Source organism: Stigmatopora argus, chromosome 17, assembly GCF_051989625.1.
Source record: "Stigmatopora argus isolate UIUO_Sarg chromosome 17, RoL_Sarg_1.0, whole genome shotgun sequence".
Taxonomy (NCBI): Eukaryota; Metazoa; Chordata; class Actinopteri; order Syngnathiformes; family Syngnathidae; genus Stigmatopora; species Stigmatopora argus.
Window position 1 is genome coordinate 12,498,052 of NC_135403.1, and position 19,340 is coordinate 12,517,391.

The 19,340-nt window shown below is 43.8% G+C and overlaps 2 protein-coding genes across 5 annotated transcripts; one reads left to right on the top strand and one right to left on the bottom strand.

The window, feature by feature from the left end:
* Positions 1–4,082: 4,082 nt before the first annotated feature.
* myca (MYC proto-oncogene, bHLH transcription factor a) lies at positions 4,083–14,720 on the bottom strand. Of its 3 annotated transcripts, XM_077623917.1 has the most exons (6): positions 13,797–14,720; positions 13,579–13,734; positions 9,304–9,368; positions 6,454–7,207; positions 5,300–5,590; positions 4,083–4,818 (listed from the first exon to the last, which is right to left on the bottom strand). In XM_077623917.1, exons 4-6 carry the CDS (start codon positions 7,163–7,165, stop codon positions 4,463–4,465), a joined length of 1,359 nt encoding a protein of 452 aa, XP_077480043.1. In that variant the 5' UTR covers positions 7,166–7,207; positions 9,304–9,368; positions 13,579–13,734; positions 13,797–14,720; the 3' UTR covers positions 4,083–4,462. The 3 variants fall into 3 exon arrangements, with proteins under 3 accessions (XP_077480043.1, XP_077480044.1, XP_077480042.1); XM_077623918.1 differs by lacking the exons at positions 9,304–9,368; positions 13,579–13,734; positions 13,797–14,720 and adding an exon at positions 8,042–8,187; XM_077623916.1 differs by lacking the exons at positions 9,304–9,368; positions 13,579–13,734; positions 13,797–14,720 and adding an exon at positions 7,323–7,575.
* ankha (ANKH inorganic pyrophosphate transport regulator a) lies at positions 11,252–18,817 on the top strand. 2 transcript variants are annotated; one of them, XM_077623915.1, is made up of 13 exons: positions 11,252–11,754; positions 12,595–12,811; positions 12,898–13,016; positions 13,631–13,714; positions 13,802–13,972; positions 14,164–14,298; positions 15,194–15,286; positions 15,362–15,454; positions 17,234–17,363; positions 17,431–17,554; positions 17,627–17,726; positions 18,282–18,344; positions 18,411–18,817. In XM_077623915.1, the coding sequence occupies exons 1-13, from the start codon at positions 11,659–11,661 to the stop codon at positions 18,411–18,413; spliced, it is 1,428 nt and encodes a 475-aa protein (XP_077480041.1). In that variant the 5' UTR covers positions 11,252–11,658; the 3' UTR covers positions 18,414–18,817. The 2 variants fall into 2 exon arrangements, with proteins under 2 accessions (XP_077480041.1, XP_077480040.1); XM_077623914.1 differs by having other exon boundaries at positions 18,282–18,817.
* The last annotated feature ends 523 nt before the right edge of the window (positions 18,818–19,340 follow it).

Here is a 19,340-nt window from a genome sequence, read left to right on the forward strand (position 1 = left end):
ATTTTCTCTTTGAAATTAATAATTGTCATTTGTAATCAATTTTTTTCCGTTTTTAGTTCAAAAATCATTGTAAAATCCAAAAATATATTTAAAAAAGCTCAAATAAACATTGTTTTAGATCTATAAAAAACTGAATATTCAGGGCTTTTAATCCATTTATTTAAAAAAATCTAAATATTATATCTAAAATGGTTTGTTTTTGTTTTCTGATCAAATAAAAAAGAATGCCTTACCAAAAATGTGACTTATGTTTTTTTTTTCCATTACATTGTGTATCTATCTTCTGATAGTCCAAAAAATATGATATCTACCTATCAATAAGATTTGTAAGATAAGGTAAAATAAAAACAAAAAGTATTTCAACTCAAGCTCCCTTGTCCGATCCGATTTACTGTCCCTTTCAAAATAAAAGAAGCCCCAAATGCACTTTTAAATTGAACATGTATGACGTCTTCAATTTGTCAGGTTATCCAATGACATTACGGGGCGCAAAGTAGTAACGTAACGCACCGCACCGCAACCCGACCCGGCTGACCCGCTGGCCGCCAACGCTCACGCGACCGACTTCGCTTACCTATTTGCGGCAGTGGGAGGAGCTTCACGCCGGCTCGTAGTGAGAGCGGGTGGCGCTTTTGACGTTCAGGCGGCGCTACTGGCGACAACCGACAGCTAGCGCCACGCCACCGTGGCTAATCTAACGCCGTAACGCCAACCGTCAAGTAGGCGGCGCACGTACTGCCCGACGCTAAAAAAAAAAGACATTTAAAGACCTTTAAAAAGGACGTTAAGACAACTGTAAAGAGAATTTAATGCCGTTTAGGGTCATTTTAGTACTTTGGTCATCAATTTCCTTTTTTTATGTGTCCTTTAATGTCATTTCATGATTTAATACTGCTGCAACAGCCATTTTTTTGCACAAGGAGCCAATGGAGTTGTCTCGGGCGCCAAGCTAAAGGTCAAGGTCGTCCGTCGGGAACGCCCCTTTTCATTCGGCGGGTGAAAAACAAGCCCGTATCAATTTGCGGCAAAATGTCAACGGCGAGCGGACCACGTTGATTATTTGCTTGTAAGGGATTTTCACGGATAAATCTACTTAGGGGGTTCAGACGGAGTTCACGCGACAGTCGGTCCGCAGAATGACACCTTAATCCCCCCCGTCCCGGTCCGATGTCGAGAAAGAGATCCCAACATTGACTCCAAACTTGTTTTTAAACGGAAATTCCTTGAAATGAAACGCCAAAGAATGCTACTTTAGCTAAATTAGCTTAGCTTTAAGGCTATAAAAAACCCCAAAATACTGAAATAATGAAAATACGACGGCGGGAAAAGACGATTTCTTGAACTTTCCGTCCGATTCAGAACAGTCGCAGCTGTGAGACAGAAATTTAAATTTTTAATGTGTTAAAAGGACCGAGACCACCACGAATCCCCCTTTGACAGGCGCACAAGAAAGTCCCTTCAATTCTGAAAGTCATTTGAGTAGAACCGTTTTCACTTCACATTTATTTTGAAAGCTTTCAGCCAGAACAAAAATGGATAAAAGATGCAAAAATAAAAAATAAAAAAGACAGACACTTCAGCAAAAATAAGATTTTGAATTTCCATTTTGGAATCCGCTATAAAATCAACAGCAAATTACAAAAAAAAAAAAAAAAAAAAATTATGTTGACTACTTATGTTATTTTATTTTATTACGGTGTATTGATTATTTATTATTATTATTAGTTTGTTGTTATTGGTGAAGCTTTAAATCTCATTCTACTTGTGTAATGACAATAAAAGCATTCAATTAAAAATAAAAACATTCATTTCATTTATATAAAAAAAACACACCCACATAAATGACTAACAACATCAATGAAAAACAGAAGAGGGAAAAAAATCTGCACCAAAACCCCAATAAAACCGTGACGTACGACATATGATACATTTGATTTAACTCAGATGAAAAGTGATTCGAGTCCAAAACGAGGCCAAAAAAAACGAACAGTTCGAAACCCCTTCGGTCGGTCTGATGACATCATAATAACGAGCGCCCCGCCGAGATTTCCCGGCAATTAACCGCGAGCCAACGACGACACGAGAGACGCATTCCCACCGGGACCGGAATCCCGAAATCGCACCAAAACGAGAAAAAGGACGCGTCATCCATTCCAACACGTTGTATCAGAACGAAGCCAGGAAAATCACAAGCAAAACATCTGGAGAACATCCCGACTCCGCTTTGAAATATTCCCAGAAAAAAAAAGGCACCAAAAGCCAAAATCGGACGGAAAAATTGTCAAACCACCAAAACGTTTTATGAAGAAGCCAAGTCTGGAACTACACTTATTTTAGAAAATAATTCAGCCCCTCAATGCTGTTTAACATAGAAAGGGCAAATTTGGCAGGTTTGTTTATCATGGGGAGACCCACCAAAAAGTCTCAAGAACCAATACCCGCAGATAAACTGGAAGTCTGTTATTTGGGTTTGAAGCAACCATTTTAGCGTTTTCAGGTTACAGTTGATACGAGTTAAATCTTTTAAAAATTCAGCCCCTAAAGCCAGTTTGACGTTAGAACATGAAATTTGGCAGGTTTGTTTATCATGTGGAGACCCACCAAAAAGTCTCAAGAACCAATTCTCGCAAACACACTCCAAGTCCGCCATTTTGGGTTTGGACCAGCAATTATAGGAACATCAGTCCACGATCCATAGATTTTTTTTATTTTTTATTTTTTAAATTCAGCCTCTGAAGCCATTTTAACACAAGAACGTGAAATATGGGAGGGACTTAAGTCTTTAATAGATAGACCTGCAAAAAAAGTCTCCAGAAAAATCCCCAACCAAAAACTATTGGGATTTTAAGTGACAATTTTTTGACTAGTAAGCAGTGCACAAGTGATTTAAAATTCCACATCTGAAACGAATTGTAGTTGGATGGAAAATCTCAACAACTCATACCGTAAAAGACACTGGCAATTTTGAATTTAGATTTCATATTGACATTTTACGCTCAGTATAGCTTTCATGTGGTCAATATCGCCCAAACAATAAAGTGGGCTTTTATGCTCATATTATTGTGTTGGTTAAAATGGGACAGAACCACAACACGATAGGCTCAAAAGTAATGACAGTAATAGAAAGATGGCAACAAAAAGGACAACAATACGTACATAAATCCTCCTTTGTTGCGTTCATATGTTGTGCAACTTTCCATCATTATGAACCAAATGTTCTTATTTACGCATCAAATTGCACGCTACCTCGTATTATGTGCCAACGAGAGGCAGGAAACTAACCCAAATTTCATTTTTAAAACCAAAATAGACAGGAACGGTGAAGTTTGAAAGACTTTTAGACGAAAACATTTCCCAAACGCAACCGGAAAATGGACTTTAAAAGCACCACGAGCATAACAAACATAAACAATGCGTCTTTTAAACGTCATATTGACAAATTCATCATGAAATAAAGCTTTGAATCAACACTTACCCTCTGTTAATCTTGAAAATAGTTGTTATATCGATGTTTTGTTTGTTTGGCGTCCAAAATAAGTACCGACGTGACTTCCACGTGCGATCGTGTATGCGTCCACGCAGCAGGGCATGATGAGAAGGGGCGGGGCACGTGTGTGACGTCACTACTGTGCGCAGGTTGGCACCTGCTAGCTTAATCGCGACATGCACAGTAAAAAAGTTTTTAAATATACAAACGTTTACAATTTAATACAAAGATGTAAAATGATATAGTTATTTTCTAAGTGTACGAACAATTTTATTATTTTTTTTATTGAAGGGGCGGTCCCGAATGGGAATTGTGCCTACCAACAAATGACTAACAGATGAAATATGGCTGCTTTTAGGAGTTGCAATGATTTCTAAAAAAATAATCCATCAGATGTGGTGTTTATTTTGATTGGCCGATGATGCCATATGCTAAGTATGAATAGCAATAAGTGACTACTACACATCAGGAAAGAAAAATGTTGAAAATCAAAAGAGCTAGCAGTGAATTATTATTATTATCATTATTATTATGACATCCAATCCGTTTGAAGTTGAGGTCAATTGCGAGTAAAGAAAATAAACAGGCGGGCGGGTATCAGAGAAGAAACAACGTTTTTATATTTCAGAAAAGGGAATCTATGAACAGAATGAAAAAAACAAAACAAAGAAACAAACAGTGGGTCTGAACATCCAGACAATTGAACTCCAAAAATACATTTTCTTAGGAAATATTAATTATGTACAAAAACGTAAAAATGTCTATTTTACTTTGGGCCCCACAGGACCCTATTTTCCCTCCATTTTCTTAATAAAAATAAAGTTTAAATATTCCAACCCACGGGCCGTCACTTGAATTGAGGCAGTTTGAACATTGGAATTCAAGGCCATTCCAAACCTCACTCATGCAAACTGTACAAAAAAAGCAACAGAAAAGGTCGCCAACGAGCGAACGAACGAAGCGAGGCGGCGAGTTTTAAGGGCGCTGCTGGTGCAACGCCGAGAGTTTTTGCTTGAGGAGCTGCGCCCTCCGTCGGAGCTGCTCCTTGAGCGACAGCAGGCGGCGCTCGTCGTCCTGCATCTCCCGGATGCGCTCGGCCGCCTTCTTCAGGATCAGCACCTTGGCCGCCTTGTCGTTGTTGGCCACCTCGGGGATCTGGTCGCGCAGGGCGAAGAAGCTCATCTTGAGCTCGTTGCGCCGCTGGCGCTCCAGCACGTTGTGAGTCCGTCGCTTGTCGTGGTGCTCCTCGGAGTCCGACGGGCCGGAGCGGGGGCTGCCGCATCGACGGTTGCCGCTGATCTGTTTCAGCACGCGGTTTTGACTCGCCGCGCCTTGAGGGGAACAGAGAGGGAGGTGCGGTCAGGTGGGGGGGCGGGGCTTGGATGAATAGATGGATGGATGGAAGGAAAAGGTGCAGATGCGAGAAAATGGGGAGATGGAAATGGTGGAAATTGAAGGGAGGTGGAAAAAGGAATGAAAAATAAAAGAATTGAAGCAAATAGCTGGAAAATTGATGGATGGCTGAGAATTGAAGGAAAGAAAAAAGGTGATAAGGCCAAAACACAAGGGTAGGAATGAAAGAAAATGGACAGAAATGGGGGCTTGGACAGGGATAGAATGGTAGAAATGGAAGAACATGGCTAGAAATTGTAAGGGCTGGTAAAAAGGAAGGAATTGGAAAGGTAGCATCAAATTGGTGAGGTAGAAATGGAAGAAAATGGATGGAAATTGGTAGGTGGATGACATAACCCAGAATGGACAAAACGGTCCACCGCAGTGGATGCTTTCCGATTGGGACGCTTGGATGCTTACCTCCGCCGTTGTCCGTCTTGAAGCGCTTGAGATGCGGCTGGCGTTCGGGTCGGGCGGCGGCGTAGTTGTGCTGCTGGGTGCTCACGTGACAACGTTTCAGCACCAGCGGGCCGGCGGGACGCCCGGCGTCCGGCCAGACGCTGGCCTCGGGACGTTTGGCCCACTGACGCTTCTCCACAGTCACCACGTCGATCTCCTCTTCCTCTTCCGCCTCGTCTTCCTCGCCCAACCCTTCCTCATCTTCCTCCTCGTCCTCCTCCTCCTCCTCGTCGTCTTCGTCTTCTTCTTCTTCTGCCACCCAGAAAAAGAAAGCAAAATATAATTACATTTCAAATACAATGGGTAAATATTTGTATATTTTTTCAAAGCCAATATTCAAACTTCATTTTGGTTAGCTGATCTTTAATTGCCACTGGTAGTCAATTCTTTGGGATTGTCCACTGAATGTATAATAAAAACAATATAAGTGTAGGGATGAACTCTATTATAGTAAATATTGACAAATAAAGCCACCTAGTAAATTGAAAAGTTATTCCCTTAAAATGCTGAAGCCCAAAAATGAATGATAAACCAATAGTGCAAATATACTAGCAAAACATTTTTGAAAATAAATTCAAAGATTATGAAAAAAATAACCAAGTTTAAAAACACAGAACAAATACTATAATAGAAAATATAGTCCAAGAAACCCCTTATTCTTGTTCTTTTAATTTTTTTTTGGCATACTTTCAAAGCACTTTTTAAGGACCACTAAAGCCCAATAACAAGGTGCTGACGGCAAAAACAAGTGTCTGAATGTGACAGGGTTCAAACATTTGAGAATCCACCTGCTGTGCAGTGTTACTACATTGCGTAGATCCAGGAATATTTGGGGCGGGGTCTGCAGCCCCGGCTATCCAATGACATATCATTAATAGCTCCTGGAACCACAAGTACTCGGAACTACATGCAAATAAAAATCTTGGAACTCGAGACGTAAACGGGCGCCACGAGGTCAACTTTTTAACCGTATTTCAAATTTATGGGCGTGTCCGTTCATTACAACGGCATGGAAGTGGGCGAGCGCGAGTGAGAAACGGGCCCACGCCCCTGGGAACGGAAAACCGCACGCGGCGGGGGGGTCGCGAACCGACGGCACAGGGGGCGTCGCTTACCTGAGTCGCTGCTACTGCTGCTCCCGCTGTTTGGCGGCGTGTCCAGCCCCAGGTCCCGGCAGGGGGGCTCGCCCCGTTTGGGCGTCTCGGCCAGCGGGTAAGGGAAGACCACCGAGGGGTCGATGCACTCGGATGCCGACGTGTTGAGGTCCTGCAGGTAGCTGCTGTTCAGCCTCCAGGCGGTCGCGCCGGCGGGGTCCGGGGAGCCGGCGTCGGGGGCGGCCGAAGCCGGGGAAGCCTGGTCCGAGGGGGGTGCGGCGACAGCGGTGGCGGAGGAGGAGGAGGCGGGATCCCTCCGGGCGGCGTGCAGCGAAGCCAGCTGCTCGGACACCACCTTCTTGAGCTTAGCCGCGGCCGAGAAGCCGCTCCACATGCAGTCCTGGATGATGATGGACTGGAGGAAGGTCTGCGAGTAGTCCGCGTCGCAGATGATGCTCTGGTTGACGGCGTCGTCGCCCAGGAACTCGCTCACCATCTCCAGCTGGTCGGCGGTGGACGGGTAGGGCAAGCCCGGGAGGGACGGCCGGCGGCTGGGAGACAGCGGCGGCGTGGGGAGGAGCTCGAACTTCTTCCAAATGTCCTCGCTGGGCGCCGGGGGCTGCGGCTGCTGCGGGTAGAAGTCCTCCTCCGAGTGGTCGTAGTAGAAGTACGGCTGGAGGGAGTCGTAGTCGTAGTCGTAGTTCCGGCTCACCAGAGCGGCGCTGAGCGGCATGGTGGTGGGAGCCGGCCGGACTCTCCTCCCCGGGGGAAGAAGCTGTGCGGCGGACAACAACGGACGTTCATTAGCCCCCCAAACCGAAAAAAACACACAAAAATCACAATAAAACCAAGGCGTGGAGGGTAGCAGCAGGTGTCTCTTTCAAACTTACCTGCGTTCGTGTATAATAGTCCGGAAAAAAGGGGGAGAATTAATCCTACGGACCCCTCCGTGAACATTAAATCCTCGCGCCCGGGCGAGGACGCATGTGTAGCGGCGACGTAACAGCGAGAGAGCCGTTCGTGCGCAGCCGCGGATGGCTCTACTGGCACGAGACTTTTGACAATCACTGCCGAGCCCGCGGGGCGGAGGTTTATAAATGGCCGCGTCACTACCCCCTTACGCACCGCCTCCTCCGCCTCCGCCTCTCCACCCACCCCAGCTCTTCCCTCCGCCAAAAAATAACAACTTACCTTTACAAATCCACGTTTTCTGACTTAACGCACGTTCTGCCCACAGCCAAAAGGTCAAAAATCATAATAATATATTTTCTTTCGAGGTACTAGCATACAAACCAGAGCATCAAGTACCTACGGGCAAAAGTAGGGCCATAGTACTTACTAGAGCGGCGTTTCCATTGACTGGAAGCATGCAAGTCATATTTATGTACTTTGAACTGCAAAGTGATATATAACGCGTCTTATTTGACAGTTACGCTCGAGAAATGATAACCGATTTCGCTTTTATCAACCCCCCACAACATCGTTTCGGGGCTAGCATAAAACACGCGGCGTTTTTTCTTTCTTTCCAAAAACAACAATTACCGGCTAACAGGTGCACGACGCACATCAAGAGTAAGAAACGTGCAAAATGCACAAATGGAAGGATTACCTCGTAAAACAGGTTGCTATTCTTCTCCGAGACGGGAAAATTGACGCTAATTTACCGCAGGGAGGAAACAATTAAAGCAAATCGGGCGTGCAAAGTGTCGCAGTTTGGGGAGGCGGGCGAGTTGATTATTATTCTTTAAATCCGCAACGTGAAGAAGATTGAACGTGATTGGAGCGCCGTCTGCGGGCACCAGGGGGTACTGCAACAAGCTATGCCAGGAGTTATTTATGTAGTGTTATTTACTGTACACATAGACCGTATTTTTTTATGGTTCCGGGAGTGTCAAAAGCACAGTTACAGAATATAAAAGTCAGGATCGATCATACAAAGCACAGCATTAAAGAAATGGGTTAATAATTTTCATCTATCATATCATAATGCTTTAATATACTTTGTCAGCATATTTGGAATCATTTCAATTTAAAAATATTTGTAGTTTAGGTGTGATTGGATTACATTGTGTAATTTTCTAGACTTATTTGAGGATCTGGAGAAACTGAGTTAAAAAAATAAATATAAAAAATATTAGCAGTATTTTATGTGCTTGTTTTTAAGTGTTGATTTAAAAAAAAAATAGATTCTCAATGTATTTTATCCAGAAAAAAAGATTATTTAATTAGATAGTTTTTTTTAACTACTGATATTAACATTGACTATTTCCAGCTACAATGGTGACTTAAAAAAATACATAAACACAGTATTGCTGAGATGTCAAGTATTATTTGCCTGCCTCAAAGCAAATACGACTCAGTGTTACTAGGCAGATTAGCCATTTCACTTAAGTTTAATGTCCGGAGCAACGATTGGCAAAATATGGCACGGGTCCCCCTTTGTGCCCCCACAAAACCAATCACGTCCAAGATAATGAACGAGCTGCCACTCGACCAGGACATGACTCAGCACGACATCTTGGAAAAGCGGGATAGATAATCGATAGACATTCCGCTGACTTGCAGAGCGCGACCGATCATCGACGGGCGGCAGGCCGCTCCCGGGCTAATTGTGTCATTAAATATTGACGCTACGTTTACAGTTGAAAATACACTTACATTGATCAACCCTGCTGTTTTTCTAATTGACGTCAACCTAGAAAATTCAGCTCTAATGATACGGGTTGACTTTTCTGAATTACAGGAAGATTTTCTTCCCTATTTTGTCAGTTAATACAGTTAAAATAAATACATTTCCAGCTAAATTTGTATAGATGGTCACCAAAATTGATGAAAAGACGATGTTCGAGGTAAGGTGGTTTATTTTCGTACCTGTTAGGCGTCCATTGAAGGTCACTTGAGTGTTTTTTTGAGGTGGTGGCATCCCCACTTTTTGGCTGCAAAACAACAAGGTAGAGGGTTAAAAAAAGTATATACCTCATGTTGCCACAAGATGGCAGCTTTGAGCCACCAACAATACTCACTGACCTTGACTTGCCTGTTTTGTTTTGGTACAAGCAGTTTAAAGAGTACTAATATACTGTTTAATGCTTATCTTAAATCTGTAAATGTAGATTTATTGATACAAAATTATGGGATGTGTATAGCAATGATTGGAATGGGCTATTTTCAAAGAAGTAGCAACATTACAAAATACAAGTGTAATACATTTTATGGGTGTGTAAACTTTTTTTAATTTAAAGTAGTGATTTGATGAAAAATTATATTTCATGAAAGAAAAACCTATTGACTTATTATTTACCTAAGAAAATACGAAATGTATTCTACTTATATTTTTCCTCAACACAAAAAATATCCAAAAATTCTGAAAGACGACACACAATTACTACATACTAGTTAAAATTTAAGGAGAAATTATTTTCACAAAAATGTTTGTCACATCGCCAAAGAAAAAGAAAACTATTTCGATATAACCACCTGTAACTTTATTAGCACCAAATCGCTAACAGTCACAAACAAAGTAGCCAAACTTTGGCCTCTAAAAGTGAATTTAAATCTAACCAAAATGGGCTCCCTCATCCGACACATTTACTTCAAATATTTCCAACCCTCGGGAGCGGCGTAGAAACATCTGACTTTACTTTTCCCCGATGTCGTAAAAGTCAAACGACTGTGGCCTTCGGGCGGCTGTCTGGCGCAAAAACAACATTTTTTTTTAAACTCTTAAGGACTTGCAGAAGTTTAGTTACGTAACACATACCTGGCTCTCACACACACACGTGCAATTGAAAAACAAAATGCCATGTCAGATTCCTGCACACTTAAGCATAATAATAACAACGTGCTGTTTTTTTTCTCCCGCTAGGGTAGAAGTCAAGGTTGACGGTTACATAATCGGGACGGTTTGGCACCAAAAGTGCTCTCTTTTTAGGATAGTAAGCACTTATTTTGGTCGCTTTGCAATTTTGCGCAAAGCTCCGTCAACGGACGCATTGTTCTCCGACAACCCTAACATCACTTTTATTGCTCTTGCACTTGCGGACGCGATATCGCGAGTCAGCAGATTTGGGGATATATTTTGTGAGTTGCGACACGTTTTGGGAAATTCGGGTTCACGAAGCTATTGGAGAACTAAATCGATGATCAAAAATGTCGATTTCCACGTCCATCCACGAAAGTGGTTTACTAAGCTACCACACGACACAAACAAGGTTATAACGACACTAGACGTCGAGCGACCCTCCCAGTTAAACTGGATTGGACATCCACAGCAGCGACAAATGAAAACAAACGGATTTGCGAATGACTATAGTAAACGTCCGATCTTTTTTGGAGTCTTAAGGACTGGCAGCGACCATTTAATGCACGTGTCAAACCGATTCTGCCAAGGGTCCTGGTCTTTGTTCCAACCGATCCAGTGCCGACATTTTACCCAATCAGGTGTCTTCTAAAATAAGTAGCACTTGACTTTAATTACACTTGCAAAAGGTATCCTGTTGTTGAGTTGGAATGAAAACCTGCACCCACTGCGGCCCTTTGAGGACTGGTTTGACACCCATTTTTTAATGTGATAAATGCCAATTGACGTCCGATCCGGTCTGACAGGGAGCGTCCCAAAATGTCAAAATGGATCAATGGAAGTGAATGAAAAACTCTACCTTCCTGCCTGGCATAAAGGTCAAAAACCTTGAAACAAACAAGATTGGGTCGCTCGCGTATTGGGACTCCAAGACCTCCCTCGCCCCCTCCCTCCCTTTCTTTCTCTCTCTCTCACTCGCACTTCCTCCCCCCCTCCCTTTCTGCCTCGCACTTCCTCCTCCTCCCCCCTCTCTCCCTCCCCCGGGTGATGATTCGCGAGGAAGAAGATGCGCGCTCTCAGAGCCTTCCAGCCGCGACCTTCGCCTCCTTCTCTCCTCGATCGGGCCGAGGCGTCGTCGTGGTGAGGCCGCCCGCGCCGTCACCGGAGCGCCTCGTCGGCCGGCCGCCTCTGCAGCCGCCGCGGGACTCCCAGGTGCTTCGCCTGCCTTCCAGCTGCTTCGACGACACCCGCCCCCCCCGCCGCATTTAGCCAGCGCCGCTAGCCGCCGCGGCAGCAGCAGCAGCAGCAGCACCACCACCACCACCAGCAGCAGCGGCAGCAGCAAAGAGAGCTCCTCCGACCCCCCGAAGCGAGAGCGAGCGAGCGAGGCAGATGCCCGACGCACCGCTGTCACCCCGGCTTCTACTATGGTGGAGTTCCCATCCCTCAGCCCTTACTTGCCGCTCCTTCGCTTCCTGGTGCCTCTGGCGATCACCAATGTTGCCATCGACCTCGGCGAGCAGGTAAGCCGCCTACGGCTGTCGCCGGCCTCCGGTCGCCGAGCGCCTCCCTCCCCCCTTCGGGCCAACCGGCGAATGCCTCCCCCTACCTCCCCTCCCCTTCTCCCGTTAGCATCGTCGGCTAACGCCGCGGTGCGGTGACTTTTGACGCCCCCACCACAAAATGGCCAGAAAACACGTCGTTCGTGAACGGAAGCTAGCTTAGCCGATGCTTCTTCCGAGGAAGGGCGACCGGCCGGAGGGGCATTTTCTCACCTGCCCCTCCTGGCCGGAAAAGGGGGAGGGAGCTGGGCGAGGAAGGACGAAGATGGAACGATTAACGCTTATGTAATGGGACTGTTTTGCTGGTATAAATAGCGGAGCCCAAACGGGGCAGCTGGCACTGACACAGGTCTCCTTATCCCAATTGCACGCTTTCCAATATTTACACAGGGAAGACTTTTTTTCTCACTCAATTCAACTATAGGGAACACACCATGTCCCTTTTGACACCCCAAAAGATAAGAATAAAGAATATATTCATCCCTAGACCAATAACCATTTTTTTTAGAATACTTTTGAGAATTTAACCCTATTTTTTCCTGGCAAAAAATGGCAACTGCTATGTATTAAAATGTTACCTTTACAGTAGAAGCATGTCATAGCCCTCCAAAATAAAAGATTTCCTTTAAGGAAGTTGCAGTAGGTTTGCTATTTTTTTTGGGAAAATTTGAACAATGTATCCTCGCCAGTAAAAAAAAAAAAATCCAACTTTATTCTCCTAACGCTAGCGGTTGTAAATCCTTTTTTTGGGAGTGTCAAAATGTGTTTGGATTTTGTGCTCCCGTCCCCGCCCGTTTCCAGGCACTCAACCGGGGCATCGCCACGGTCAAGGAGGACGCGGTGGAGATGCTGGCCAGCTACGGCCTGGCCTACTCGCTCATGAAGTTCTTCACGGGCCCCATGAGCGACTTCAAGAACGTGGGCCTGGTCTTCGTCAACAGCAAGAGCGACCGCCGCAAGGCCGTCCTGTGCATGGCGGCGGCGGGCGTCATCGCCTTCACGCTGCACATCTTGATAGGTAGCTGGCTCCGAAAAAAAAACAAAAAAAAAACGGCCAGGCCACGCCCTTTCCTGTCTCACTCACACGCTATTTTTGTTTTTCAGCCTACACGGACCTGGGCTACTACATCATTAACAAGCTCCACCACGTGGACGAGTCGGTGGGGCACAAAACGCGCAAGGCCTTCCTCTACTTGGCCGCTTTCCCTCTGTTGGACGCCATGGTGAGTCCGGCGCTACATTTTTATTTTGGGCCAAGTAGCCTGACATTTTTGGCTATCAATAAATATGCATCACAAGCAAAGAGTATTTTTCAAAGTAAGAGCAGATGAGGATGAAATCAGAGCATATTTCCCTTTTTAAAACTCAAATTATTAGTGTTTTTATTTTTAGATGCAAAAATTAAGAAGAAATAAAACAGACGTGGATATTTGTTTGCTTAATTTTCAATAAAACCAATCAGTCAAGGAAGTATTTGTTAATTGTAACATTTTTATAAACGACTTTTTTTCAGTAAAGGAGAATTTTGGCTATTTTTAGGAAGGTAAATTAACTGTCGGTTTCTTGGATATGTTAATTAATTGTGGCAGACTTATCCGATACAAATTTTGACTTTAGTTGTTTTTCAAAGTAAAAGCAGTTCGCAAAAACAAATGGACGGAAATTGGGTAATAGATAAAAACAATGTAGTAGTTTAATTTTTGTTGTGGACACGTCGATTAAAGGTTTGGCTTCTACTTTCAAGTTAAATATAATGAAACTGTACCGAACAATACTTTTTGGTACCTTTAGAGGGCGCTGCTGTTCCTTTGAAATCTCCCGTTTTTTGCATCTTTAGGCGTGGATTCACGCCGGGATCCTCCTCAAGCACAAGTACAGCGTCATCGTGGGCTCCGCCTCCATCTCGGACGTGGTGGCTCAGGTGCGAAAACATCCCATCAGCTAAAAGTCCAAAATAGTCAATTTTCAGCATGATTTTTTAAAAAATAATTTTAACATTTTACCTTAGATTGTCTTCGTAGCCATCCTGCTGCACAGCAACCTGGAGTGCGTGGAGCCCCTCCTCATCCCCATCCTGTCCCTGTACATGGGCGCCCTGGTCCGATTCAGCATCGTGGGATTGGGCTACTACTGCAACATCCACGACGCCATCCCAAATTCTAGCGGATCCGATGTCGGGGTGAGTCTGGAAGCGGCGCTTTGGTCTCGACTGAGCTCAAAAGTTCAAGTCCGCCTCACCGCGAAACACTACGCCATATATTTTTTTTCTTCGGCTAATGTTAATGCTAATGCTAATGTTATTTTTTTTCGTCCAAAAGTGTGTGACTTAATTTTCGTCTTATAACAATGTATGACTAACTTTTTTTGTAGGGTGACGCCACCATTAAGAAGATGCTGAGTTTCTGGTGGCCGCTAGCGCTCATCCTCGCCACGCAGCGGATCAGCAGACCAATTGTCAACTTGTTTGTGTCCAGGGATTTGAAAGGGACCACTGAGGCCACAGAGGTGCGTTCAGGCATTTCCTTTTTTCTGATAAAAATCTTTTTTTGGGGGGGGGGGAGCGATACAACAACAAGGGATTTTAGAATTTACTCAACATAACCCTAAGCGAATTCCAATGTTGGGATAAATATATGTTGAGTCGACAGGAATGTTCAAATGACGGCGGTATGATTGACGATACTTCAATTTAAAGTGGAAAGTTACGCTATGAGCGAACGCAATTATTTATTCAATACAGAGGGCAGGGACGCGTTTTTTCACATATTGGCTATAAGACGTTGCTATTGTTAGAAATATATAGTTAAAATTCAATTGGGATTTTACATTTCGAAAAAAAAAACATCCTGCTGGCCCACCAGGTTTATAAAGCACTTAGGGATATCATGAACATGTTCTTTAAAGGAGGGGAAAAAAATGAAAGTCAGAATAGGGAAGGGAAAAATGGCAAAAAAAATGACTCAAATTAAAAGTGACATTTACTAGAGCTCCCACAATTAATGCCAATTAAATACTGTGTTATTTTACTTCAAAATTAGTTTTCTCAGTGTATTTAACGATGACGGACATCCACTATCCAAACTTTAGCTCATTGTTTTCATTTTAGCTTGTGTAATTGCTTCGTTCTTTATACGGTCTAACTAAATTAGCTCTTAGCGACTTGGACGGCTGGACGGCTAAGTCAAGTTGGCCTCTCCGGAGCTTTCTGCCTCGCCCGCGTCCACAAAGCCCAAAGGTTTCCCCGGAAGGACCTGGAAAAGCACGACAACAAGCTGGCATTCCCAGCTCGCCTTGCCTCCTCCCTCCCTCTCTATGCCCGCCACAATGACGCTAACAATAACAACGCGTACTGTACGCACCTAGCCTTCCCGTCCGTCACGTGACTTTTGTTACCGTGCAGGCGGTGGCCGTGCTGACGGCCACCTACCCGGTGGGCCACATGCCCTACGGTTGGCTGACGGAACTGAGGGCCGTGTACCCCGCTTTCGACAAGGTACTTTTCGAAAACGTGCGCCGCCACGAAGTCGCCGCCTGGTTTTTTAACCTCGCCGTGTTATCTCTTCCACAGAACAACCCGAGCAACAAGCTGAACGCCAGCACCCCCATCACCAAGACGCACATTAAGAAGTTTACATTCTGCTGTGTGGCACTATCGCTCACGGTAAGATTTGTCCAATTGATTATCTATTTTTGGAAGAAAAAATAGCCGTATTGTGGTTTGCTATGAGAATTATTAGTTTTTATTTCTATTTTCTTTAGGTCATAATTCTATCAAATATTTGTTATTGCTTACAGTGAAAAAAGTTTGGTATTTTAGTACACTGTAGGTAGTAAAATAGATATGCGCATTTATTTACTATAGTAAATAGTTACAGCATCAATTCCCATTTTTGTGAGTTTTAAAAAATATAGTTAATTATTATTATTATTTAATTATTATTTAATTAAATAAAATTATTATTTAAAATAATGTATTTTGTGGGGGGGAAAAATTGAACAAAAAAAAATCCACTAAAGTAAACATTTATATATTAAAACAAACAAAAAAACTTAATTTTTTGGGGGGGAAGCTATTTTTTTTTTACTTGGTGAGAATTTGATACATTTCTCACCAAAATATACATGTTCAATTTGCACCATCTGGGAATTTGATTAATAAAAAAAACAAAAACAGATGTTATCAGCCACGCGAGATTGTTTATAGATGTCAACGCGCCAACACGCAAAATGTTGCACCGACGTGACACAGGATACGGGTGCTTCCTTCTAAGGTGACCCCTGCCACGTGACCCGCGAAAACGCCACCTCGCCAAGGTCACCCACCTTCTACGGCAAACGGGTGGTCCACCGGTCACGCGCCGTGTCCCGCCACGCCCCGTCCTCCAGCCGCAGGCGTCGATGCAAAAAAAATAGGGCGGACGCCAACGGTGGAATTTAATCAGGAGTTTTCCTGCGGGCGCATAAATCAAACGTGATTGCAAAAAAAACTGCTGGCAGGTGTTGAAAACAAGTTCAGCCTCCTGTTCCACATTTTTTTCCCTTTTTAATCTGGTCGTGTTTACACTAGCTTTACAAGCGAGCGGCGGCGACGGCGGCGGGTAAAAACGGCGGTTTCTTCCCTTATGAGGTATGCGTGCGCGTTTCCTCGTGCAGTAACTTGCAAGGGCAAAATAAGCCGCACCCCCGCGGGTGTCTCCGCTCTGCCACGCGGTCAAAATAACGTCCCGGGCGTGCGAGTTTGCGAGGTGACATCACATTTTCCCCGGCGTCCAACTGGGGTTTTTCTATTTATGTTACTGGACAAGAGGGACATTTATTTTGGTTGTATATGTGGGGAAAAAATACTTTTTGTGCCAGTTGGGAAATATTTGGGGAGTCGACGGGTTCAGCTTGCCTTGGTCGATTCGGGAAATAATTTAAAAATAGCTTTTATAGTTTTAATCTATTTTAGTTTTTTTTTATTGTAACATTTTTAGGCCCGCATGAGTTTAATTTATATTTTACGGGCTCGGGTCTAGGCTTTAAATTAAAATAAATAAAATCTACTTAAGATTTTTTTTCCCCCCCAACACTTTTTACAGTAAATGTGACTGTATATTTTAATATATACTTAGTAAAATATTTTTTTTTTTAAATATTTTTGGGGTTGAATTTGGCGATGATCTTACACTTAAACAAAATGATGTATTGTCATTTAATATGTATACATAGGCATATTTTGTTTTAATAAGAATGATTGACTATTTAATTTTTTAAATTAAGGGGGTTTAAATATTTTGTGAACAAAATGAAATGGGAAAATTGATGCTGTAACTATTTAGGAATAATTTAAAAAATGTACACTACTTTTTAAAAAAATATTTTTGTCACCATTTGATGTTTTGACATTTTAATGAATTTTAGACCACGGATTAAAATCACTGCTTTTGTTTTTTGGCAGCTTTGCTTCGTGGTTTTTTGGAGCCCCCACGTCTCCGAGAAGATCCTAGTGGACGTGATCGGCGTAGACCACCCCTTCGCCATGCTCTGCGTGGTGCCCCTTCGCATTTTTTCCTTCTTCCCGCTCCCAGGTAAACCCAAACGTTTCGATACCCCAACAGGATTAAAAAAACTAATAATGCGCGTGTGTGTGCGTAGTGACGGTTCGAGCGCACCTGACCGGCTGGCTGATGACGCTGAAGAAGACGTTCGTGTTGGCCCCCAGTTCTGTTCTGCGCATCATCGTCCTCATCACGAGCCTGGTGGTGCTGCCTTACATGGGGTGCGTCGGGTGTGCGGGGCGGGGTGAGGTCACCTCGAGACTCCACCTACGCTGACCGTGGCTTTGTCGCAGGGTTCACGGGGCCACGCTGGGGGTGGGATCCCTCCTGGCCGGATTCATCGGGGAGTCCACGATGGTCGCCATAGCAGCCTGCTACGTTTATCGACAACAGGTGAGCGAGCGAGCGAGCGAGCGAGCTAGCCAACGCGCTCGGTGGCGTTATTGGCTTTGCGTTCCATCAAACTGAAAGTTTTTGGGCCACGCTCAGCTTTGAAGACAATGGAGAAATCTGTCTCAACTGGGAAAATAGGCATTTTTGGATCATTTTACAAAATCATTGTCATTTTTTTTGTCAATTCATGACAGAAATGCTATTGTTTTCAGACCCCCACAAAATTCACAAATACATACACAAAATATTATCTAAATATTGCAAGCAACAAAGAGAAAATTAGTTTTGTCTCCTCCAAAAATGTTAGCAAAACTAAAGGATTTTTTTAAGTGTAGTTTTTTTAAATAAGCCAAATTTCAGGTTATTTTTGACGCTTCATGATTTCTAAATTAAATAAAAACACTTCACATTTCCACCCAAAATCGACCCAAAAAATAATCCTATTTACAAAATATCATTCCTACAAATAAAATAATCATTCTCCCGCACGCAGTTGAGATATCGCCAATTTATTCCACTTTTCCCCTAAATTCTTCCCCTTGACATTTTATCCAGCGTCACAACGAGCTTTCCAACGAGCTGGTGGTGGAAGGCGACGACTCCGCCCCCATGAGCGAAGTGTGCTCGCGCTCGCCGACGGACGCCGTGGAGGAGCTCCGAGACGACGAGGACGACGGGCGCGAGTGAGCCAACTAGCGAGCGTTACTAGTGTACTGTACATAGCGTCGTGGCTTCTTTGGTGTTTACTGGTAAACGAGGGAAGAACCGAGGAGGGCTTCGACGTGCTTCAAACATCCGAGTGAGGCGGGGGAAAAAAAAAAAAGGAAAAAAAAAAAATCGAGACTTATTTTCTGGGTTGTGCAATTGTGTTTGACATATAAAGTGGTGTACAGACCGATCGTTTTCTAAGGCGGACATTTTGAGCGAGCGAGCGGAGGGGTCGGGAATCCCTCGTCAACATCGTCATCGGCGCGTTTTCACTTCCACGCAGTCGGACCTGCTTGTGTTTGGCCAATCTTCTTCATGTGCTGTAGATACTGTACAGACCTTCTTATTTGGCAAATAAATTGATTTATTATGAAGTCGTCAAAGCCGTCTTTTTTTTGTTTGTTTACAAGTTGCTACCCTCCCACTTTGAATGGATTATTAATTCTTAACTCATTTCAAGAGTGTTATTTTTAGATGGTTGTCGTCACCATTACACGGTCGATTGGTCGCCCGGAAGGTTATTGATAATTACCATTTAAATCGTTGCTCAAATTCCCTAAATACAAACTGCGAATGACTATTTAGTAATACTTAATGCCCTAGTAATTATTAGGCTAAAGAAAAGTTCCAAATTTCCCAGATTTTTATTGTTTTTTGTTGGAGAACTTGCTAAGACGGTGACTGACGTCGCTTCTTAAAGGGACAGCGCATGCATAATGCAAACTCTTCTACACTCACACGTTGGCTCAGTGAAACTGCTCATGGCCATTGTTGGCTTTTATTGATGCGTAGACCATGTTGTTTTACCTTGTTTTGTCGCCGGTCTTATGCTCGTCGGTCTTTTGGTCACCCGTTGTCGCGGCCGGGGCGACCAAAAGACCGGCGAACAATCGACCGCACACGGTC

What these genes read in the sequence shown, in the direction of transcription:
- myca (XM_077623917.1), bottom strand. Translation starts at nt 7,165, where the DNA reads ATGCCGCTCAGCGCCGCTCTGGTGAGCCGGAACTACGACTACGACTAC. An exon ending in CAGCAGTAGCAGCGACTCAG is followed by an intron (nt 5,591 to 6,453) that starts GTAAGCGACGCC and finishes TCTGGGTGGCAG; the next exon opens with AAGAAGAAGAAGACGAAGAC. An exon ending in CAAGACGGACAACGGCGGAG is followed by an intron (nt 4,819 to 5,299) that starts GTAAGCATCCAA and finishes GTTCCCCTCAAG; the next exon opens with GCGCGGCGAGTCAAAACCGC.
- ankha (XM_077623914.1), top strand. Translation starts at nt 11,659, where the DNA reads ATGGTGGAGTTCCCATCCCTCAGCCCTTACTTGCCGCTCCTTCGCTTC. An exon ending in TCCCTCTGTTGGACGCCATG is followed by an intron (nt 13,017 to 13,630) that starts GTGAGTCCGGCG and finishes TTGCATCTTTAG; the next exon opens with GCGTGGATTCACGCCGGGAT. An exon ending in CTAGCGGATCCGATGTCGGG is followed by an intron (nt 13,973 to 14,163) that starts GTGAGTCTGGAA and finishes CTTTTTTTGTAG; the next exon opens with GGTGACGCCACCATTAAGAA.